This window comes from Wolffia australiana, chromosome 12 (assembly GCF_029677425.1).
Source record: "Wolffia australiana isolate 7733 chromosome 12, ASM2967742v1".
NCBI classification, from domain to species: domain Eukaryota; kingdom Viridiplantae; phylum Streptophyta; class Magnoliopsida; order Alismatales; family Araceae; genus Wolffia; species Wolffia australiana.
The window spans coordinates 4,291,240-4,316,289 of NC_135846.1; the positions used below are offsets into that span (position 1 = coordinate 4,291,240).

Genomic DNA, 25,050 nt, shown 5'->3' on the forward strand with positions numbered 1-25,050 from the left:
GGCAATGGTACCAAGGGAAAGCTACGTATGAGCCCTCTTTATAGGTGAATCCATCCCCCCTTCAGATGGCCATTTACCATGACCCAAATGAGTGAACAGTAACATATGTACTAACTTATGCCACTAATAACATCAAATTAGATCAATAAAAGTATGCTTTTATACTTCTTTGTGACCAATTTTTTTAGATTAACACTAGCATTATTCACCATTTAAGGAGTCAAGTGGATTTCTCACATCTTCTTGGAGTTTATTTGAAAAACAGAACTTATGTGAATACAATGATGAATTTGAAATACAAATGGGTGGAAAGTAGAAACCTAAGCCACCTAATAAATAATAAGAAGAGGCACAAAACACAACAAGACCACTCTAAAATCTCAATCAAACCTACTTAAGGACAAGGTCAACTAAAGGCAATTCCCCGTTGGTTCACGCGCATGCAAACGAGAATTGTGGAACTAACCCACAATTTGAATTTGAAAGGCCTTAAGAATTAAATCCAATGGCTGGGAGAGTTAGGGCACTTCTATTTAATCTCTTCTCCCCTTGCTTTATATCTCATCTTAGCTTTCTGCTCCCAAATTGTTGTTGGAGGCCTACTACATCTTATTTCTTTGATACATTATTGTTCTAAAACAGCGTGTGAGAGAGAGAGTTCAAGGGCGATCAAGATTCTTGGAGAAACAACACCGCTTGCCCCTTGGGGAAGTAAGAACAAAGTTTGTGTGATCTCCTGAATATTTGATTTGAATTTTCTAACCATTTTCTCTAGGTAAAATTTTTGAAGAATAGCCTGAACTTTAAGCGCATCAAATGCCACTAAAAAATTCCTCCTGTAGCAAAAGTTATAGCATTTTTTGTGCACTACTCGTTTTCTGTCGCAATTTCACCACAGGAAGTTGGCCTAAGGTTCTATTTGTCCCTAAAAAGTTTATTTATTGCCCTAAAAAATCAAAATAATTCGTAAAAATTAAAATAAATTATTAGAGCTTATTATAAATAACATAAATATTCATATCATTTGTTTAAAATATTTTTGACTAGTTGTCCATCAATTAGTTGATTTGCTCTTTAAAAAATCAGAAACATGTAAAATAACCAAAAATAATTATTTTAAAATATAGCTGCTCCTTCATTTAAATTTACTTCATTACCTGCTCCTTGTGGATTCAACCCTTACTTACCCTATTCTAAGTAAGAAAAAAATTATAAATATTATTGCATAAATCAAAGCATTAAAATAACTTATTTAACACAAATTCTGGCTTCTGAGAAGTTCTTAAAATAATATGTTAGTGTTCTACCTACTGCTTATGTTCCCGCATACTTTTGACTTACCATAAGATGAAGGGTCACCAAGTTAGCATAACTTTCAATCAGCAAAAAATCTCTTGACCTTTGCCTAAAATCCATCTCCACCATATCTTCCGTCCCTATTATCTCCCTATGTCCATGTCGTTCCTTTTCCTCTTCCTAGGATAGGGTTATGATATCTTCTATGTCATCTAGGACTTTGATTTGGGATGAGGCATTAGATCTCCTTCTATTTTACACCTCCCTCATTTGTTTTCTGAACCCCTTGAGGTGGCTACGTAGACCTCCAATTTTGGTACCCAACCTTAACGTCACTAACCTTGCCCATGGCAGTTGTCCATCTTCTGGCTACCTCCTCTTTGAATCATGATGCTAAGCTTGCACCAAATGTAAAATAATCAAGGATGAGCCAGCTCAACCACAATAACTCCAAAAAAGAGAGTGATTTCAACAAAAAACACGCCAACAAAAGACAAAGCTACCTCCTGCTTCCCTAAAAAATGTAGTATCACCCATCAGGTTTTGGGGTACAATTTTCCTGCTACTAAGCTTGCAAAAGCCGAATTTGTAGTTTAATGTAGTGTTGGACTTAATCTTGTGCAACATGTCAAGCAGCCTTTGATATTGCAATGGAGTGTTTGAGTTGATCATAATTAGTAGTGGGGTTGGCCTGGCCCCTTGACAGAGAACACCACGTAAGTCTATTGCCAATTGAATTTATAGAGTCCACTATGCTTGGCTACGTGCTAGCGCAGCCAGGATAACTGAATCTTTGCCTTTATATCAATAGTGGGGGTGAAGGTATGACATCAAACTCACCTAGTGGTCTCTTTTGACCTGATCAGGAATATTGATTTTGCATCTTTCTTCTCGTCCTGACTGCGCCCATGGTCTACTCCCACAGCTGCACCCACTTTCATGTGGGTCTTTGGCAAAGATTAACGGTAGATGTATCTGGGTAAATTAAACTTGCGCCCTCTCCAATTGATTCCAATTATAGGACTGTTAAGTTGAAGCACAAGACTTTATTGACTTGGGATGTTATAGATACCTAGTGGGAATTTAATTTACTCAACTACACTAGGCCAGATATCACATTTTTAGCTAACATCTCAAGTCAGTTCATGCTTAACTCTAGTGAAGCTCATGAACTCTGCACAAGCTTGTTCTTGAATGATCAAAATATACCGTTAATAACAGTATCTTGATGACAAACATGAGAGTGGATAGTTCACACCTGAAATGATTTATGTTGAATTCATTAATGATAAAAAAATATTTCTTTTGCAATGACCTGACCCATATGTTTCCATCGAGAATGGTAGTGAAAATCAGATCATTAGAGTATTTTTGTGAGAACTTTTCTCAAGCAAAGCTATTAAGGGATGGGCCAAAGATGCATACCTGGGGACACATTGTTTGTAATACCCAGTTAGTCCTATAAATCCCCGTAATGGCTTTATTGTGGTATGTTACTTAGATTGTGAGATGACTTCAATTTTGGATGAATCAGTAGACACTCCAGGTGTTGAAATCCCATTTCCTAAGTATTAGATGGAATGAAGTCCACATTGACATTTCTTTAGCTCGATCATGACACTTCTTTCGCTAATAATGCAAATACCATTGTCAAATGCTTCTCGTGTTAATGAGAATATTTAATATAGAGAAGTATGTCATCAAAAAATACCAAATGAAAACATCAGAGGTAGATTTTTAAGATATAGTTTCATGACTGTCTTGAAAGTGTCTAGGGCATTTGAGAATAAAAAGACATCATATTAAATTCAAAGCGTCTCACATGGATTTAAATGCTTTGTAGTTATCAGAAGGATGCATCCTTGATAATGTCCTGATAGTTGGTGTGATTTAGAGAAATCAACATTCTATGTGGCTCTTCTAGCAGCTCGTCAACAATAGGTATTGGGAAACAATTAGGAATTGTCAATTTATTGAATTGAAATCGATACATAGGTGATAACCTAAGTTCATCTTTTTAACTAATGGTCTGGCACTACAGAAAGCACTATTAGATGGCCTTATGATAGTCATGTCAAACAATTCTTGTGTGAGTCCTTCTAAGACATCTTTGGGTAGATGAGATTATCGGTAAGGTATTATGTTAACTAACTAATACCCTAGCATTAGGTGAGCATGACGATGAACGTTCCTAGATGGTGGAAAAGTCTGTAGTTTTTGAAATACTACAGTCTAGGGAAATGCCAAATTTATCCAAAGAGGACCATAGTCTAGGGAAAGGGAGTATACCTATGTAGTGGTCATCATGTGCTGCCTGTTGATCCATTCAGTCTTTGTCAACCAAGTAATCCTGTTGAGGTGAGCCAGCTTAGTATCAACAAAAAAGTATCACTTTTGTGTTAAGCTCTGTATCAGCGTGTATGGTGGGGATCTGATCCTACAACAACATCCTTACCATCAAGTGGTTATAATTACAATGAAACCAGTCAAGTACCCTGAGCCAAGAATAATGTCAATATCAGCTACCATAAAGGAATCAAATTCTATTGAAATGTAAATCCTTGAACACTGAAAGATATATTTAGGCAAATCATAAAGGTATGCCTACATGAACCATATCACAACATGATAATAAATCGGTAGATATACCAATCAGTTGAAGTAGCTTATAGAAGATGAAGTTGAGGGTAGCACCCTCATGATTACTACCTTATCTTTATGATGTTGAATGAATGCCACAATTTTACCAAACCATTAGATATTCAGGTGCCAATTTGGGAATTGCATGCTCAGCCATAAGAGTTCCTTGATACATTAGATATTTGTCCAACTGCATTAGGTTTCCTCTGAGATTGGATGGGACTCATCTTCTTCATCTTCTGAATATTGTAAATACCCAGTTTCTTCAGGCACTTGTGACCTGGCTCTTGTAACTTTAGCAAGGCCCTTTTTCTGTTCTTTGAAAAAATTCTTCTAGAGATAGGCGAGTTGATCTCTACTTTCCTTGTTGATTTTCTTGTTCAGCTATTGCAGGCTAGACTACGGTCCTTATCGGTTGGGTTGCATCCTAATTAATGCATAAGTGGAGTCAGGTCTGACAGTATAATTGGAGGTCAAATTATTGGCAGCTTTAGATAATCTTCCAGAAGGCCAATTATACAGAATGTGAAGATTACTCTGTACTTCAATTGGCTAATCCCTTATTTCCTGAAATCCCTTATGTCTCTCCTCTGATGAGCAAGGAAATTAAATTTTCCATTCACTTGTAAAAGTATTTATTGCCTTTTCTATGCTGTGAAAAAAATTCTGTGGTACTTTTTATTGGAAGAAAGGGTCATCACCCATTAATGTAGATGTTTGTCATGGTAATCATTAGTCAATAATGACTGTGTCTGCAATGAGTTGAATCATACCTTGTTTTCTACTCAATAATACAGTTTTTTGCTTTCTATTTCCAATATTTTTCATTAATTTCTTCTCCAAACCTTGAGTGATTAAGCTCAATACGGTATCCCCATCCCAGAACTGTGCCATAAGTTTTGCAAATAATATTGGCATTATACTTGCTTCTTCACATGACTTCGGTTTTAAAAACCTATCAAATTGTTTTAACATTCTCTGAGCCAAAACGGCAGTTTTAATAATATTATGTTTTAACATTTTAGTTTTAATAATATTACATCATAGACCTGTAACTTCTTTTATATATACTTCAACACCCAACATGGAATTCTTTTATTAATGATTGAATGATCCATGCACGATCATCAATCTCATAAATTTTCGTTTTCACTTCCGTCCGATTGATTACTCCAGAGTCCAGAATGAGCATCGTCGAGGAAGAGATAGATACCTTAAGATCTTCAATTTTCTACTGCGACCAACGTCTTTGCTCTGCAGATATCCTACCTTCTTCTGAGGTTTCTTGCCCTTATCTCTGGCTCAAATTTCCTATCTAAGATCACCCTTGAGACAGGAGAAGAGATTTTTCTCTTGATTTCCTGTTTTTGCCTAATCGGTAGCTTTCATTTGATAGTTTTGAATCTATTTACAACTGGGGCAGGTTCGAACGAGAATAGAGGTTTCAGTTCTCACCTTTCTCAGCTTCCTGTCAGCTGCTTCACCTGTCGTCCCCTATCTCTCCCTGGTGCATATCTCTGATTATCAACCTATTTTTGGTTTTGATCGTTTTCAGCTATACCGATTTTTTGAAATTATATGCTTGTTGATACTGGACATTTGATTGGCAATGGTCTGACATCTCTCACTCTCGTGCTTCTTTTTCCATGCAAGAAACCTAATTATTTGTTCTTTTAGTTCCTTTATCATCGTTTCTAGTCTGAATGTTTGTTCCAACTTTAGAATGGCCTAACGAAACTTATCTTGACTGGAGTACAATTTTTTTAAAATTGATTCTTGTTAATATTGCACATATGATTAGCAATGGTCTTACATCTCTCCCTCTCGTGATTCTTTTTTCTTGACAAGAGACCTAATGATTGATTCTTTTAGTTCCCTTACTATCGTTTCTAGTCTGAATTTTTGTTCCAACTTTAGAATGGTTTAAGGAAAGTTATCTTGACTCGAGTCCATTTTTTAAAAAGTTGTGTACTAAGTTGCATCTCTTTAACGGCAGAGTTATTATCCCGTTCCCTAAGTTGCATCTGTATTTATGGAGCCAGTAAACTAATTCCTAAATTATTTTCATGCCGTCTTCTCACCCCAAAAGTCATAAAAGTTTGTAAATCTATTTCACTGGTGTTAAAATGAAATGCTTGGCTAAAGAGTTGTTTTTGGGTGTGTTGACAAATTTTCTTTATGGACAGCGCAATGTGCATTTTTCCAATGACAATAACCTCCCCTTGTAATCATCTCTCTCTCTCGGACTACAACTATGTTGTCCTGCAATGATCCCTGCTTCCTCTATCACCATCCTCGATATGAACTCACATTAAGATTCCTATAAGTTGCATGTTTTCCATAATGATAGTGCTATGGTTGTTGGCATACTCTCTTAGATTCGTTCTTGTGAAGAAATTTCATACTGTTATCTCTGCCTATGAAGTTGATTTTTAAAAACTGACGTGCGTGATTTAAGATAAATTATTAATTTATGAAATATTATTGCCATCAATATGGCAATAATATTTGCCCACATCAGCATAAATGATCCTGGTTTATCACTCATACTGGTTTATCACTCGTACTTTTGGTTAGCAGAAAAATACATTGCGTGCAGGTAAAGAGGCAACGCTGTAATGCAGGACTACGCCAAGGTTTATTGAGTGATGTGTCCTCGCTTTTCCTCTCCACATCATTTTGTAGGAGATCTTTAATGAGGGCCAAGGAAACAAAGGCATTTGTCAGAGGTGATGAGTATTTTTTTTTTTTGATTTTTCAGAATATTGGCCTGCTAAAGTTCTTTCATGATTATTTTTAACAGTTTGGAAGGTGATGGAACTTTGCCTACAAATTTTGGAGAAGGGAAAATGCGTCACCCAGAGAGAGCTATTTTACAGGCTTTTGAGCGACTCACCAGATTTCTTTGCTTCACAATCTCAAGTGAACAAAACCATCCAAGGCCAGTGTCTCCTTTATGCTTTTTTTCCTTCCTCCCTCTAGTTAATTTTTATTTTTTAAGAAGAACCTGATGGCTGCAGAAATCGTAGCCTTGCTGCACTGCACGCGTCATAGCCTAGGAATCATGGCCTCCAGCAGAGGCGCAATTGCTGGGCGCCTGAAATTTCTGGTGTATCCTACCCCTCTGACTCTTTCATTTTACTTACCCAACCTTAATTTTTCTTCAAAATAGTTCAAAAATCAATTATTTTCTGAATAACCAAGAAAATTGATACGATACTGTATCGAATGGTAATATTCTAGTAAGAAGATACTCACAATTTGTCTCCACGCTCCTTGCTTCCGTCATATAGAATACCCACGGGGCCTCCGATCTCCTCTGCACCCACGATCCTGGAAGAGCCTCTCGCCGAATGCAGCTCCCGCTCCCCCCAGAATAGCCAGCTCCAGAAGTCCCAAAAGCCCCCTCCCCTTTCCCTTGCCACCTCCTTTATTTATAACCCCTACTTCCTTTATTTCCTTTCTAAGCTAATTCAAGAATCTGTTAGTCAGTTGGCCAGCTCAGTGCCAGCTGGCCCACTAACATCCCGCCCTTTCCTTCTTCTCCTTTCATACATTCTTATAGGAACCGTAACATTTCCCCCCTCGTCGACTACCACCTTGTCCCCAAGGTGGATTTCTGGAAATTGCCTGCGAATGACAGATAGTGGTTCCCGCGAAGCATCCGCATCTGGAAGCCCTTGCCATTTGATTAAAACTTCGACCCGTCCATTTCGTTGTCTGGCCGATACTACCTCTGCTGGGTATAAAGGCCATTCCATGTTATCAGCAATTGTTGGAGGAAGAACCTGAGGTATGTCGCCGGGGCCAACAGCTTTCCGTAATTTGGAAATGTGGAAAACTGGATGAAGAGAACAGTGTGCTGGGAGCTCTAACTTGTAGGCGACAGGTCCAATTCGTTGCATAACCCTGAAGGGACCAAAGTACTTTGGAGATAGTTTCTCATTCACCCGTTTTGCAAGGGATTTCATTCTGTATGGCCTTAGCCGTAAATACACTTGCTCCCCCACATTGAATTCTAAGTCCCTCCTGTGGCTATCTGCTTTACGCTTCATGCTAGATTGTGCTGCCAGTAAATTGTGTCTCAGTAAGTGCAGAATATCGTCTCTTTCTTTTAGCATTGTGTCCACTGACTCGACGGGCGACGATGGGGAACCATAACGCAACAATTTCGGGGGATCTCGCCCATAAACAGCCTTGAACGGAGTCATCTGAATAGACGAATGACATGATGTGTTGTAGGAGAATTCAGCCCAATGTAGCCACTTAGACCATGACTTGGGTTTTTCGGATGCGAAACAGCGTAAGTATGCTTCCAGGTATCTGTTTACCACTTCTGTTTGACCATCTGTTTGCGGGTGGTATGATGAACTCATGCGTAGCGTGGTCCCTTGGAGGCGAAATAACTCCTTCCAGAAAGTGCTCATAAAAACTTTATCTCTGTCAGAAACAATGGATGAGGGTATACCATGTAAACGTACAATTTCTCTGACAAAAATATCAGCCACACCAACATCTGTGAATGGATGCTTCAAGGGTAGAAAATGACTAAATTTGCTCAATCTGTCAACTATTACCATAATGCAATTAAACCCCTGTGAAGAAGGTAATCCCTCTATGAAGTCCATGGATATATCTTCCCAGATTTTCTCAGGGAGAGGTAGAGGTTGTAACAACCCTGCCGGTGTAAGAGAAGATATCTTATTAATTTGACATGTATGACATTGATTCACATATGCTTTGATGTGTTCTTTCATGTGTGGCCAATACAAGTCCTGAGCAATTCTCTTATATGTTCTTCTACAGCCTGTATGTCCGCCTGATGCTGAATCATGGTACGTCAGTAAAATTTTGGGTAGCAAGGAGGAATTCTCTGTTAGTACCAGTCTGCCCTTGTACAATAGTGTACCATGGTGTAGCTGGAATTTCGGATGCGATAGTGGCCGGAGTTCCAGTTCTTGAATCACCTTTTGAAACTTCGGTTCTTGTGAAATCTCCTTCTGAATGATAGAGTGGTCTAACAGCTGTAAGTGTGATATATGCAATGACTGGAGTTCTGAGAGGATTGGTGCTCTAGATAAAGCATCTGCTACTATATTACTTTTACCCGGTTTGTACTCAATCTCAAAGTTGAAACCCAGTAATTTGTAGGCCCACTTACTATAGGGTTCTGGGATCTGCTTCTGGCATAACAAATATTTGAGACTATACTGGTCAGTTCGGATAATAAAAGGCATATGAGTCAAATAATGTCGCCATTTCTGAACGGACAATACAATCGCCATCAACTCTCTCTCATAGGCTGACTTGATCTGACTTCGTCTGGGAAGAACTTGACTGTAATAAGCGACAGGTTGCCCATTCTGCAAGAGAACAGCCCCCACTCCGATCCCGGATGCATCAGTTTCAATGATAAAAGGTATTTCAAAATTTGGTAAGGCAAGCACTGGAGTGGAGCTCATAGCTTTTTTTAGTAATTCAAATGCTACCTGCGCCTCATCATTCCAAGTGAAAGAATCCTTCTTCAATAATGCTGTTAAGGGTGCTGCTTTTAAGGAATATTCCTTGACGAATCTCCGATAGTAACCAATTAATCCCAAGAACCCACGCAATTGTTTGATATTTATGGGCGTTGGCCAGCTCATCATTGCTTGTACCTTGCCTTAATCAGCCATGACACCCTGTTGTGAAATCCAATGCCCCAAAAATTCGAGATGCTCACAAGCCAATTGGCACTTCTTGGAGTTAATATGAAGGTTGTTTTCATTCAGTACATGAAAAACCCTCTGTAGGTGTTCCACATGTTCCTCCTGTGAAGTACTGTAAATCAAGATATCGTCAAAGAATACTAATAAGAATTTTCTGAGAAAAGGGTGGAACAGGTGATTCATAAGCGATTTAAATGTTGCTGGGGCATTCATCAATCCAAACAGCATGACCTTGAACTCATAGTGTCCTTCATGGGTCTTAAACGCAGTTTTAGGAATATCTTATTCCTTCATCCTGATCTGATGATATCCTGACTTGAGATCTAACTTTGAAAATATTGTCGCACCATGTAGCTCATCAAGTAACTCTTCCACCACCGGTATTGGGTAACGGTTGGGTACTGTTATTTTGTTGAGTGCTCTGTAGTCTACACAGAATCGCCAACCTTCATCTTTTTTCTTGACTAGTAGGACTGGACTTGCGAAGGGACTATGCGATGGTCTGATGAATTCCGCCTTTAGAAGTTCACTGACTATCTTTTCTATCTCGTCCTTTTGTAAGTATGAATATTTGTACGGTCTCTGGTTGGTTGGTTGAGCTTGGGGTATGGCGTGATCGATCGGCCTGGCAGGTGGTAATTCTGACAGTGGCTCAAAGACCTTAGAAAATTGCTTCCTGAGCTTCTCTTCTAGAACACGACCTTGTGATGTTTGAGGCAGCTTGATACTAGTGTCTAGTTTATACAATTCGATCATCAATAATTGGCTTCTCATCAGCTCCTTGTCAACAGAGTGGTTTTTAATATCGGTTCTGGATAAGCTCTGGTCCCCATTCAAAGTCACCACCTTGTCGCCTCTTCTGAATTTTAGAATATGCCTCTCCCAGTGGATATGGGTCCATCCCAAGGATGCTAACCATGCCATGCCTAGGATCATGTCAATTCCCCCCAACTTGAATGGCAAGAAGTCGCTAGTCATTTCAATGCCTTGAAGGTTATACTGGACTCCCACACATAATCCCTGACCTTTGCTAGACTCCCCATTTCCCAATGTCACTTCAAATAGCACTGACGTATCACTCCGGAAATGGAATTCCTCCACAATGGCTGTACTCAGAAAATTATGGGAAGCTCCACTGTCAATTAATACAGTGATTTCCCTGCCTCGTAGTTCCCCTTTCAGCTTGATGGACCTTGGGTTGGTCCACCCCAACATAGAGTTCAATGAGACGTGTGCGGATAGCAGTTGGGCCTCTGGTGGTATGTCGTTATCCTCTATATCCACAATGGCATCCGTATCTGGATCCGATTTATCCCGATCTTCTTCACTCACAATCAAGATTTGTAGAGTTTTCTTGCATCGATGTCCCGGGCCGAATTTCTCGTTGCAGTTATAACAGAGGCCCTTCTCTCTGCGTTTTTGAAATTCTTCTCCTGTTAACATCAGTTTCCTTCTATACGCTGGTGTCCCTTGAGTGTTCTCTTGTATTTTAGTCTTGTTCTGATGATAACTTCCTCCTCCTGCTCCTGTAGACTGAACCGAGTGAATGTGATTCTCCTGGTAGCGTACTCCGCATTTGGTGGTCTTCCCTTTTTGACTATGGTTCTCCCAGGCTTGCCAAAGGGCCTTGAGTCGTTTCTCTGTTTTAAGCGCTAAATCCATAAGTCTTCTTAGTCCCACAAATTCTTCGATATCCATCTCTGTTTGTATCTCTGTCTTCAATCCCTTCAAAAATATGTCGTACATTATGTCTTCTGGCATCGGAGGTAGATATACGGATAGCCTTTCAAACTCCTTCCGGTACTCCTTCACTGTCCCCGTCTGCTTGATATCCATAAACTGATGTTTGATGTTATCTGCTAGCGTTTCATCGAACCGTTTGCCGATCTGGGTCTTGAAATCGTTCCAACCGAGACAGGTGTACCTGTCAGTGGTCCAGAGGTACCACTGCAGAGCTCGCTTCCAAATTTGCCATTGCCACATCGATCCGGTCTTCCGATACTACTTCTTGGACTTGGAAGAACCTCTCCATACCCCTCACCCAGCCTTCTACATCGTCTCCTCAAAACTTGGGCGCTTCCATCTTGCTTCTAACTTGTTGGATATGCTCCATATTTCGATTGTCAGATCGTGTGTCGTTCCTCGTCTCGACTTCCCCCGGTACTTGGTTCTTGTTCTTGCCATGGCTTCTCGGGATCTCCTCTTCCGGACCTCGTTCTTCAGATGTGCTACCCTGATTCAATGTCGCCAGGGTACGCAGCACTTGTCTTAGCAGTTCACCGTTTTCTCTGGCCTCTTCGCGGATCAGTTTCATTTCATCTGCTATCCTCTTCTGCTCCACCTTCAGCTCGCCCAACTCTGCCTCATTCTCTTCCAATCTCGCTTCCACTTCTTTCAACATCATTGTGGCCAGGATCGTAGCTCTGATACCAATGATACGATACTGTATCGAATGGTAATATTCTAGTAAGAAGATACTCACAATTTGTCTCCACGCTCCTTGCTTCCGTCGTATAGAATACCCACGGGGCCTCCGATCTCCTCTGCACCCATGATCCTGGAAGAGCTTCTCGCCGAATGCAGCTCCCGCTCCCCCCAGAATAGCCAGCTCCAGAAGTCCCAAAAGCCCCCTCCCCTTTCCCTTGCCACCTCCTTTATTTATAACCCCTACTTCCTTTATTTCCTTTCTAAGCTAATTCAAGAATCTGTTAGTCAGTTGGCCAGCTCAGTGCCAGCTGGCCCACTAACATCCCGCCCTTTCCTTCTTCTCCTGTCATACATTCTTATAGGAACCGTAACAAAAATCCCTACTTTGTTGATTTTCATTGCATTTGAAACTACTCGTCCATCCTTCTTTACCATGAAGCTCCACTTAAATAATTACTTTTTTTACTCAACATTTGCAGCGTACTAAAATTTTAATGTTTTCTTTTTCTTTTTCTCATTCTACTTTCGTTCTATGCTAACCATAATCATGTGGATATTAATCATGATTTAGTTTAATATCATGATTGGCTTGTGGAACAGGATACAGAGTCCGGTGTTGTGGATTGCTCTGCTCTTGGGCCAACTGGATATGCCATAACTGGTGACCTTAGCATACTCCAGAACCTGGATTTCATATCTGATGCTCGATATATCATCATTCTGGAGAAGGTGAGTTGCTTTGAAATCTACTGTGAAATTCTGTTTATAAGGATGTTCTCTAATTTCCTTCCTGGGGATTTGTATCCCTTCATAAGATTGGGAATCCTCTAGTTAATTTACTTAGGTTTTTGCCATCATCTACTGCCTAACTTCAAACGTCGTGGGGTTCCTCCTGCGGGCTTATTCTCTTCTCTGCCTTCCTCTCTCGCTTCCTACTGCTCTCTCGCTCTGGTTTACTCTCCACTCCTCCGCATGGAGTTCTACGTAGAGTTAACAAATTTCCTTTTGGGGTCTCTTGAAGGATGCGATTTTCCAGCGGCTTGTGGAGGATCAAATCTTCAATCAGATTCCCTGCATCTTGATCACTGCAAAAGGGTACCCGGACATAGCCACAAGGTATTAGTTGAATGATGCTATGTTTTCATCAAAATAAAATTAGTGTTCGCTCTAGTACTAGTTTCAGCTTCTCGTTGCAATTGAAATTCTAGTTTTGTAACAAAATTACAATATGCAGGATCAGATGAATGCAGTGATGTACAAGTCCGGTGCATTAATTCTCCCACCAATCCCTAGGACTCTGATACACCTATGTTGTATCAATCAATTATCTCCAATAGAAACTCAAGAATTTGCCAATATCCATGAATCGTGAGTCTGAATCCGATGTTGAGAGAAAGAGAGAAGAGAGAGATAGAAAGATAGAAGAATCAGATGATAGGACGGCTCGCCCTTCCCGTGACGGAGATCCTTCCTCGTTGTTGTAATCCCCTTTCCTGATCTGCTGTGTAGCTCCGTGTCTCTGGTCCTCCGGCAACGTAAACATCCCAGGCCTGAATCAAGAAAACGTTCTCCCTCCCCCAACCATGACTCCCTCTTATTTATAGGGTCGAGTCCCTGGTCAGGCAGTCCGGTCAATGGTCCGTCGACCCGCCCGCCTTTTCCTTCTTTGGTACTTTCTTGAAAAGTACATATCAGACTCATAAGATTTATGTTTTAAGAAATATATGAAAAATAAACATTATATTCTTTAAGCTGAACCTACATCTTATTGTGAAATTATCTCGTGGCTATATTATTTGATTGTTAGGTCCTTATTCCTGTGCATTCTGAATATATTGATACATCAAAGTGAAAAACCATTTAGAAAAGAAGGGCAACCATGATATAGCTGGGAGATTTGATTTTCATAGTCATTTTAGAAAAGAAATGTTCATTCCAATATTATGGCCAACGTCTAATAACAAATTCGAATTCTAGTTTCATAAGCTTTTGATTGCCTGCCCTACAAGAAAGGAAAAAGATGATAAATAGGATAAGTTAAAAGTACTCTTTTCGCTAATGGGGCTCAACAATCAGAGGAGACAGTACGTTCTGCATATATTGATACATAAAAGATAAATGTTCTCTCCCTCATTTTTTTCTGATTTGGCAGTTTTGTGATCACTATCATGAGAAAAATAAGAATTTCTGAATTATGATAAGTTGGCTTTTATTTTTCGAATTTGCTTTAATTACAATCTTCAAAGGCACGTCGAAACAATACCTCATCTCAGGTTTGGCGGATAATTTTGGGGTGATCTCCAACCTCTCCCAGGAGCGTTTCTATAATTTTCTCGTCTGTTCTCTAGAAATAGATATTACCTTATAAGGTTTTTCCATAAAACCTATCATGGTAACAGGAGAAGAAAGCACCATTCCCCACATGTCACCGAACAAGCTCATACTGATTCAAATAAGCAAAAGGGGGAGCAAATCTTAAATTAGCGCATGAAGGAAAGAAAAGGGACATTCGATACCTTTCTTGATTTTCCATGCGAAGCTGAAACTTCAGGGCGAAGGAGGGAGATTCCCTTGATCTTGCAAGGCAGGAGACGAGTCGATAGGACTCGAGTTCTGATTCTTTCTCATCTCATTCCTCTTAACCCATTCGCTTTTGATTCTACTTGGACAAGAGTTCTGAAAGGCATCCTGATACGATCCTCTACCCCCAAAGGGTAACTTAGGAATTTAACCCATTAGGGGCATTTTCGTCATTTCATGTTTAGGGTAGATTGCTTTTCTTATAAGTATGTGTAGCCCTCCCTTGAGAAGGGTAGTCAAGAATTATGGTAAGATCAGCCTCTTGGCTCATTATCTCAATCCTCCTTGTCTCGGTCCCGTCCCCTTGACCGTCTAGCGATCCCCTATTCCCATGATCGTCTCACCGGATCTCCAGCCAGCTCCCCTCCAATCCGATCCCTATCCCTGCTGTTCGGTTCCCTTCTGGTCTCCAGCGATCCCCGTCCCTGCGATCGTCAACCCTTCACCGTGTCATCAGGAGGCTCGTCCCTGGTCGATCCCTGCCTCTTCTGTTCGACCCTCCTCTCATTCCCGTTTCGACTCTCCTACCCCGGGAACGTCTATCTCGCATCACCCTCCAACCTCCTCCCGATACGAACCTAGATCAAGGTTCGTATCACATCCTGATAGGTTATTTTCAAGAATGTACCAAAGGCGAGCGATGAAAAGAGGCAGGTCCACGTCAGCATGTGTAGAGTACAGTAAGAAATACAAGCCTATAACTAAGGACAGGATGAGAGACAGAGGATATTGTTTCCAAGAATTAGTTATTCTTATTCAAGCATTATGGGCAGAGGATGGAGGGCAAGAGGAGCCTGCATCCAGGGAGAAGGATCTTCAGATCCTTATGGTTCTTGTTTCTTTTTTCCATTCTCATTCTGTATTTCTCTATTCTGTCAACTCTCTTGCTCTATGTTCTAGTTCAAGACTATATTGGATCTGGTATTAGCTTTCTGCAAGTTCTTTCTAGAAAGAATTGATCCTTCATATACCACAACAATATTATATTCATATGATAGCAAGTTATTGTTGTTTTCGAATTCAAATTATTGTTTGATCCTTGATCATAGTCAGGATCGTAACATAGCCTCCCTTAAGGGAAGACGCTAGAAGATGTGGCCGTAAGGCCAACTTGGCAAGAAGGAAAAGAGGGAGGAATTATTGGACGTAATGCCAAGCACTGAACAGTATGAGATCTATTCTAGTGCACAGACACCTCTCTGAGCCTGTACTGTCACTATATCAACTGTGTTCTTCATGACATTCTTAATCTATCAATGTATCATTTCATTCTTTCATTCAAAATCTTTCCCCTTCGTAGAGACCTTCATCAAAGTGTACCAAATTTATGATTGATTGCAAGGTCCTGGAAAGTAAAAAAAAAATGTACCGATTCCTTTTTCTGTCCCAATCCTACAAATTTTGTAAATATTGGAAGATTTTTATTTGAAATCTGAGGAACAAACATGACTTACGAAATTTTTGAAACTTCATTTTTATTTATCAGACTTCACAATGAAACAGGTTTCTGCTACATCGATTGTCTAGGGCATTTCCCAAACTCCCAATCATGGCATTGGTGGACTGGTCTGCGCCTTTCCATCTTCTTGTTCCTCTAAAGCTTGGGAACTTTCATTAGTGGCGGGAAGACTTTGGCTTTTCAGGAACCCAGCAGGGCTGGAGATACTCTGCACATACAAGTTCGGGAGCTCCACCATGGGCTTGGAAGCTTATAGATATGGTTCCTATCTGTCTCAGACCCAAGTTTTTTGTCTTTCTTTTTTTCACTTCCTTGGTTTATCTAGCATGCGATGTGAAGTGGTTGGGGCTGAGGTCAGGTGACTTGCGCAGCGAGATGGAGGAGAGAGAGATGACGGCGAGGGAGCTGAAGATGGCAGAGAGGTTGATGGCTTCTGGGATGTTGCAGGCAAGCTTGGGGAGGATTTTATATGGATTTTCTTGTCTGCGTGGGGCTCATATAGGCTGATGAAAGTGTTGCAGGTGGGACAGGAGGCAGAGCTGGTGGCAATGGTGGCCAGGGGAAAAAGAGTAGAGGTGGAGGCACTATACTACTGGGGGTTTTCCTTCTTGGGGAAGTTTTTGGTGGAGAAAATTGTTCAAGGGGATTACATTTAGCTCAGTGTAAGTGAGTTTCAACCAGAGTCAGGTGAAGTTCTATCTTGGGTTTGGTTTCCCTTTTTTAAGAAAAAATATCCTTAACAGAAGAGTTATCTTATCTAACCCATGGTAAGTGTGCGCTAACTAGGCCAGGTGAAAGTAAATTTTGGGTTTGGCCTCTTCTTTTTAGAAAAAGTGAAAGCTTCACCACAGGAGTCAGGTCGTTTACAACTGACCGGGGGTGAGAGTGCCGACCAGGTTCAAGAAAAATTGTATCTACGTTTGTTTCTTTTGATAAAAAATAAGAAATTCTCTGAGAAGAGTTATCTTGTCCACATCTAGCCCAAAGTACACGATAATCTGTGCCAGGTGAAATTTTACCCTGGTTTCTTTTTTCTCTTGTTTAGAGAGAACAAAATCTTGACCCGAGAAAACTTGTCAGCATCTAGCCCAGGGTAACTGGGAGGCAATCAGGGTAACTGGGTTTTTTTATTTATTCATATGTTTAAAAAGATCTTTCTTAGAACAGTCAGCTTGTCTACATCTTGCCCAAGGTAGGTGCCAGCCAAGACTAGGTAAAAATATATCTTTGGCGATGATTATTTCTTTTGGAAGAAGTGAAAACCAAGGATGATGCAGACAAATTAGCGGACAGAGAACATGTAGGAGAGGAATGGCGTGTCCCTTAAGATAGACGGCATAGCACATCATTTGTGCCCATCCATGCAAGGCGTCAGGGCAGATGCCGTTGCATTATGAATCGGAAGTGATGACGCTTCCTGAACCATCCACAAATTCTTGGAAAGGTATGAAATTAAAATTTTTTAGGCCAGTTTCTTTGGTCGTGGGATGGTAAATGGATCATTGAGCTACATAGGAGTCTTTTTCAAAAAAGAATTGAGCTACACAGAAGAAATATTGCCGATGCATAGGAACTCAGGTTTGCTCCACCTTGTTCTTAAATAAAAGGCACTGAAAGCAAACGAGGAAACAGGTGGTATGGTACTCAGGCGGCCATTGCAGAAGATGGGGGCGAGAAGTATAACACTGTTTATCACCCCCATCTTCTGCAGTGCTCACCTTAGTATCATATCACTGCGGGAGTTAAGTGCCTATCACTGTGCTAAAACCTATAGTCGATAGCAGGAGAGCTAGTTTTCTTCTTTAATTGGTCTAGGTAGAATGTTGTCTGCCAACTTTCTCCTTCAATGCTTGTTACTGGCCTACTTGGACTTGGCATAATGCAAAAATGTTCCCACTGAGATTTGAGCCGTAAACTTCAGCTCTGATACAAATTGTTGAACTCTGATACAAAGTGTCTGTCACTGTATTAAAAGCTATGGAGGGTTACCGTACTGCTGCTTCTCCGGTTTAATCTTTCTATGTAGGATGTTGACTCCCAACAGTTCCCCATTTTGATGATGGCCACTGCTTATGCAGGAGGGATGTGATTCTCTCCTCAGAAAGTTTTTTCTTTAAAGCTTGAGCTTGAGCTTGAGCTTAAGATGCTAGAGGAAGAGAAATTTGCTGAGCTCCACATCTCCAAGCAGAGGATACAACTCAAAGTAGGAAACCTCTCTGACTTTCAGACTGATAAACATAGCTGCACATTCTACTCCCAACTTGGAATAGATAGACAAGAAGAGGATGGAGGATGGAACCCCCAATCCATTGGACAAACGCCAGAGATGTTGGACCTTCTACTCCCAACCCTTGAATTTCAAGGTAGGCATTTCTTTTGTGTTTAATCTAACTTTTCTTCTTTTGACTCAACACAGTGGTCGCTTGGTTCCATTATAGATCTATTTACGTAGGATCTCTAGTTTGTAGTTAATATACTTTATAGGGCCTGGATAGGTCCTTGTGATAATATCCACGAAGGAAAAGCATCCCCCTGGAGTTGAACAAATTCTATCTTGGATCTACTACATCATTTTCCCTTGATGTTAGTTTTTATAGAGGCCTTCTCGATTGTGAGAATTTTCTTTATCAGCTGAGACTGGTAAAACTCTTTGATTTACTTTTGTCCAGATAGCCTACTTAAAAAACCATTACTTCTGCTGAATATATAGTTGTTAAAATTTGTTGGAAGAAAAATATTCCATTCAATTTCTATAAATTCTCCCTTTAGTTTTCTAAAAGGAGAAGGTTATTGATCTTATAAAAATAACCAGGTAACAACGTTCGAGCTTGATATGTAAGATATAATATGAACACAGGGAGAATGTAAAGAAGGAATCTAAAAAAAATCCCATGCAATTATTGGGAATATCTTTATTTTCAATAGCAAGATATCATGAAAAAATTCTACTGCCTGGTGCCATATGTTTTACACCCTTATGAATCTGAATTATTAGTATTGATAGATGAAACATACGACATTGACATATGATAACAATTTTAAAAAAATAAAATTTAGTTTTTCATGTTTGCATATATTGATGTTTATCCTTTCAAAACACTTAAATGATAAATTAGTTAAAGTGAGAATTAGATTGACTATTTTGTGAGAATTTTCATTGTAAGGAGGTGGCTTTTTGATCAATTTTTGTTTCATCTCATGTCATCTCAACCTCTTGAAACCATCAACTTTACTGGTTGGAGACCAATCATTGGGTTCATGCATCAGTATACATCTTGATGCATGCAATGTAGGTAAGTCGTCTGCTCCTGATGGGGGACCATCAATACCCATAGACATAGTTTCTTTGTTTTTGTTCGCACTTGTTAGGACCCCGATACAGTCCTACAGTTTTGTGCAAGCCCATGTATGGGCGTGTATGTAGAACTTTCTCTTATTAGGGCCCTCTATGAAACCTTTTTGGACCTTCTTCCCTTTGTTTCTAAAAGGGAAGGCCCATATTTCCCCGATAACATGCAAATAGGAGCTAAATAAGTGCTAATTTCATCATATTTTTGGGCTTTGAATGCTTAAAAACATTAATTTTTAATGCATGTTATCATGATTTTAGGTTAAAAGAAGAATTTCCTTAAATTTCAAGTGAAATAACACTTTGGATAAATTATTAGGTCAGTTTATACATTTTAAACGTTTTTAAATAAACAAAATTTATAGATTTTATAAATGAAAAGAAAAGAAACAAATAAACAAAATTTAAAAAGTAATAAAATCATTTTTTGGCATTAATAAACATTTTTTAGATTTTATTTTATGTGTTTTTAGGTTAAAAACCTTTTTTAAATAAAACTGGTCCTTATTGGGCCAGTTTAATCGCTAATCGTGTGTTTAGTGCGCAGGGGAACACACCGAGGAGAGCGTGAACCAATCAGAAGCCGCGCTCAGCCTTCAGTGCGTGACACGCACGCACGCGCGTCGTGCATGTCGCGCATCATGTGCAGCACGGTGCGCACTGCACGTGCCACGATGTGGAAGAATCAGGTCCGACTTAACTCGCACCGGTGCGGCGCGTCGTGCACCTATCAGAAGACAGATCTATTAAAACCATCGTCAACTGCCGTGTGCGTTTCACACGCACGCCCAACCGTGCGCACGACACACAGCGCACCACGTGGGCCTATCCGAACTCTCCGCGCGACCTGTTTACAAAACAAATAAAAGAAAGAACTATGGAAATCGGAAGAACGAATTCTTCCGATTTCCGGCTATAAGAGGATGAAGGGATCATTTCTAACCCCCATTCTTGATTTTTAAGCTCAAGGATTGATCGCCTAGCCTCCTCGAAGACTCAAGATTCAACCAGGAAGGATTTGGAGCTCGATTTGGGGAAGAAGTTCATAGATCCGTCGCCGTAATTTTCAGCATTTTCAAGACAAATTCGTGGAAAATCTTCGGTGTTCGTTGCTCAAAGTTTGCCCAGATCGATTCTCTGGCATTCCTGGTACTTCTAGGTTTATTCTGAACGCATTTTACAATTAATTTTACATTCAATTTTACCCGATTTAGTGATTCTGTTCACGTTCGCCGTTTTCCCCAAATTTTTATTTTAGCTTTCTTAATTCTGAAATTAAGCTCGTTTTAGAATAGTTTAAGTTTCAATTGCGTAGTTAAATAGATCTGAAGTTGATTTGAATTTTAATTTTACTAAAATCTGATTCCAATCACGTTGATTTTGAAAATTACGTATGAATTGTTCATTACGGTATCAGTGAATTTCAAACGAAAAAGGGGCAAAATTACAGGCTTGTTTTGTTAAATCTAGTGACTACGTAGTTGGGGAATTCTTCCATTAACAATCTGTGAAGCAATCAAGGTCAGAGCTCACCTAGTTTAGGTTGAAATCGTGCGAGTCAACGACTCACCACCATGACTGGTTAGAAAGGATATTTCAATAAATATTAGAAGAATTGAGAGAAGATTGCAATTCCCTAAGTACAAAGCTTAGTAAATCTTACAGATTAATTTCAATTGAGCACTTGGAGTTGATTAAATTGCCTAGAACTAAGGCCAAATTCATTAGCTAGCCTTCAAATCTAGTTCATGAGAGTTAAATTTGGGGCAAAAATGCTTGGTAATATTCACTAGTCAACCCTAAAACTTAATTCATCTGAATTATGTTTTGGGTAAAATAATTGAGAACAGTGACTAGCTCTTGGGGTCAAATAATTGGGAGAAAATTCTAAAAATCTAATATCAATTGAATACTTAAACAATATAGTAGTGGATTAGTTAGTAATTCTTATCAAGAATTGCTAAATAATCATAAAATCTGTTAAAACCTAAAAAATTATACCTGTTAAAACCTAAAGTGCTAATCCCTAATTTGAGGAAAATTGAATTTCTCTATCGCCTCCCTAGGGTTCGACCCCGCACTCAAGCATTAAGTGACAAACAAATTTTAGTGATCAAGTTCGAAAAACCCCTAAATAACGACATTTAACACGTACATTTCGAGCTTATCAAGGGGTTGCCCATCGTAAGAGAGGGAAGAAGTAAAAAGATTGAAAAAATGTAGTCCCTTGGTTTTTCTGGTTTATTTTAGGTGTTTTTTTATTAGTTTTAGAGTTTGATATATTTACGGAAATGCCCCTTTATAGAGAGAAGGGAAATTCGGATTTCATCACACCCTTGCCGGAGCGCGGCTGCCGCCACGGTCGCCACTCGCGGGTTTCTCTGCCGCAAGCAGTCACGGTTGAGCAGCCACTCGCGGTCGCACCCGACGGCGGCGGCAAGGGCCGCAGATGTAGGTGGCGGACGCAGTTGGTTAGGGCCGCAGCCGGTCGCGACGACAAGCCACGGCCGCAGCTGGTCGTGGCCGCAGGTGCAAGCTGCGACCGCGACGGTCGCAGCCGGCCGCGGCCGCGCCAGCAGCAACTGCGGCCGCATCCGTCGTCCATGGTCGACCGCCGCCTGCCACGGCTGTAGCCGCTAGCCTACGGCCACAGCCACAGCCAAAGCCGTAACGGAAGCCGCAGCGGCAGCGACAGCCGCAGCCATTGCCACAGCCGAAGCCGCAACGGAAGCCGTAGCTGCATTCGCAGCCGTAGTTGCAGCCGCCACCATGTCCTGTTGCCACGCTTGCCGTTGCGCTCACCGTCATGCCTACCCCCGTCGCCACGCCTACCTGTGCTTGTCGCTGTCCTCCCTACCGACCTCGCCGCCGAGCCCGTCGTCATGTGTACTTGCGCCACCGCGCATAACTGCACCGCCGTGCCTACTTGTGTCGCGACGCATACCTTGCGTTGACGTGCCTGACCGTGCTGACGTGCTTGCCCGTCCCGACGCGTCTCCCTACACCGCATTAAAACCTGTGCCACACATGCGCCTAGTGTTCTCTAGAGTACTTTCAAGGGGAGCGATCGCTAGACGTCCCCCCACCGCCAGCTCACCACCGCGAAGTACATGCCGCCGCAAAAATAACAGCCTCTGCTGTCATCGTCGTTGCCTACCTTCGTTTGCCGATAGCTAGCTTTACCACCTTCATCATCATCGTAGCGACACACACACATCGCTGTCATTGAAGTCCGATGCAATCTCTGTTACAGCCGCCCTATGTCGCTGCACCTTTGCGCCGTCCCGTGCCTACTGTTACGGTCTCCTAGAGTAGCTTCAAGGGAGACGTCTGCCGGAGGTCATGTCACCGCTAGTTCACCGCCGCGAAGTACATGTCGCCGCATGAAGAACACCCGCTGCTCTCGCCGCTGACACCCATCTTTGTTGCCGATAGCGAGCCATAGCCGAAGCTCAATCCGTCACTGTTACTAACCCGGCCGCCCTGCACCGCCGCTCTAATGATTAGCCCTCCTCCCCTTATGGTGTAACGTGAGCCGTTCGATCTCGGTGCATCGTGTTACATCAGCTCCTTACCAATAAATGTAGTTTTCAAGATTTGATATTGGCCTGTATTCAACCTAGAAGCAGAGAATTTTATGAACTGATCAATTGTTATTTGTAGAAAATACAGATAAATGGCCACCCTGGTCCTCGGTGAAATTCAGCCAACAAGATTGTTCAATATAGGGAGTTATGTTTTGGGACTCTCTTGTATCTTGAAATAGGAAGAGACCCTCTTTTTTCCTTTCTTTCTCATGAAACTGGTGTCAGAAATGTTCTCTAACCTATTAACTTCATTTGAGAGATTTTAGTTTTTAAGTCTTCTTTGTGTAAGGTGCTCAGGTGTTGTAGAGTGTGAAAATAATGAACTTAACAACTTGCACTGGCAGTTGCCTTTTGAAGTCTCTGGTGATTACCATCCTGTGGATTGTATATAAATCATCTGAAAGATATGATTCCAAGATGTGAAGGCATGCAAAGAATAAAATCCCCGTTTTGGAAATGTTATAGCTAATAAATAACAACTAACAATTCGTTGATCCAACATACCAGAATTACAGTATGAGAAATCTCTGCTAAGTTGCTCTTTGCTTATCATAGGATAGAATACACCACAATTCGTGCTGTGTTGTACATGTGTTGGCCACGAATTGGCTCACAACAGTCGTAGAAAAGGAAATATTATGCTGAGAAATGTGAGAACATCGAATTTTCACACTAACTAATAATACTAACCAAAATCCTCCAATAATGTCATTTTTACTGAACTCCGGTTGGTGATCCATTTGATTGATATTAGTTTCAGAGCCGCATTAGTGCTCATTTGAAATAATTGATAGATTAAAATAACCCAAAAGACAATGTCATAGATCCTAGAAAATAGAGCAAATAGTCTGAAGGATAGACGCTTGATGAACACCACAACTCTTGAATCTAAACCCTTTTCTCAAATTAACAACCTGTAAAATATTTCCCCCGTCCCTTAGCGCTGATCACACTTTTAGAATACTTAATCACATGATTAATAAAAGGTCAGATGTTTACATCACATCATTGTCTTCTGGAGCTTGTTGACCTCCTATGGAACACTGATAATAGCAAATTGTGGTGTGTATTAGTGTGTTGATGTGTTTTCAATTTTATTTAACCAAAAACTGCGCTATAATTGTTGTTTAAACTCAACACGGATATATAGTGGTGAGTGAGGTTATATCCACAGAGGCTGTTACATTGAGTTATGAAGAAGCTACGATAGATAAAATACAGAGAAGAGAAAGATCAACAGAGGGTTAATAAAGCATAATTAATACACAGTTGTGTGTTTTAATGGAAAATGAAGGGGGTGTATTAGCTATGGGAACAATGAATATTGTAAAATATAAGTTTGAGGAGTTATGTATGATATTTTTTAATTTGAAAATACAAAAAGTTAGAGATAATCAACTGAATTTTAGCGTAAAACATGATGTTTGATCAAAATAAGTTGGATTCAAAATATTCTATGAAGTTGGATTCAAAATATGACTTCAGACTTGATTAAGTTTAAGTCTATGCACTAATGTAAGCATTACGATCGAAATATCTACCAAAATAAGTTTATAAGAAAATCAAGTCATGCTGATTATGGTAAGCATGAATAGGCGGACCGATCACCATGCGCTAACACTGTTGTGCCTCCGTAGCTTTTGTCCTTAGTAATGGTGCTACATGATCTTCCACGAGCTGCTTTGGAGCTTCCTTGATTGTCTTGAGCTCCTATAATGTTTTCACCACCCTCCAATGGCCCTCAAAGAATCATCAATTGTCTTTCGCCATTCCCCTTTTCCTTTCTTGAAAGATGATGATACGACAAGAATTTTTTTTAAAGGTCGATGAGAGCCCTAAATTGGTTATGGATGATATATGCCATATTATGTTCATCTCATTCAAACCATTAGATGGCTATTGGTCTTACCATCACCATAATCCACTATCTAGTGGACAAGGATGAGAGCTAGGGTTGGAGAAGTACAAGTTTATCCCCAGATATCTGATCTACCTACAGGAAGG

At 40.5% G+C, this 25,050-nt stretch overlaps 1 protein-coding gene across 12 annotated transcripts; it reads left to right on the forward strand.

Annotated features, from left to right (window-relative positions):
- Positions 1 to 5,058: 5,058 nt before the first annotated feature.
- SPO11-2 (sporulation 11-2) lies at positions 5,059 to 20,685 on the forward strand. 12 transcript variants are annotated; one of them, XR_013583377.1, is made up of 13 exons: positions 5,059 to 5,216; positions 5,360 to 5,443; positions 6,536 to 6,665; positions 6,740 to 6,877; positions 6,957 to 7,045; positions 12,672 to 12,800; positions 13,093 to 13,187; positions 16,155 to 16,217; positions 16,295 to 16,371; positions 16,436 to 16,557; positions 16,632 to 16,797; positions 18,189 to 18,473; positions 20,000 to 20,685. XR_013583377.1 is itself a non-coding variant. In XM_078584524.1 (12 exons), exons 1-11 carry the CDS (start codon positions 5,121 to 5,123, stop codon positions 16,764 to 16,766), a joined length of 1,158 nt encoding a protein of 385 aa, XP_078440650.1. In that variant the 5' UTR covers positions 5,059 to 5,120; the 3' UTR covers positions 16,767 to 16,797; positions 20,000 to 20,685. The 12 variants fall into 12 exon arrangements, 8 of the variants coding, with proteins under 8 accessions (XP_078440650.1, XP_078440651.1, XP_078440649.1 ...); XR_013583378.1 differs by having other exon boundaries at positions 16,632 to 16,772; XM_078584524.1 differs by lacking the exon at positions 18,189 to 18,473.
- Positions 20,686 to 25,050: the final 4,365 nt, after the last annotated feature.

Excerpts from the sequence above, each read along its gene's own strand:
- SPO11-2 (XM_078584524.1), top strand. The coding sequence starts at position 5,121 with ATGAGCATCGTCGAGGAAGAGATAGATACCTTAAGATCTTCAATTTTC. Across the intron at positions 5,444-6,535 it reads TCGTCCCCTATCTCTCCCTG|GTAAAGAGGCAACGCTGTAA; the intron begins GTGCATATCTCT and ends CATTGCGTGCAG. Across the intron at positions 13,188-16,154 it reads TACCCGGACATAGCCACAAG|GTTTCTGCTACATCGATTGT; the intron begins GTATTAGTTGAA and ends ACAATGAAACAG.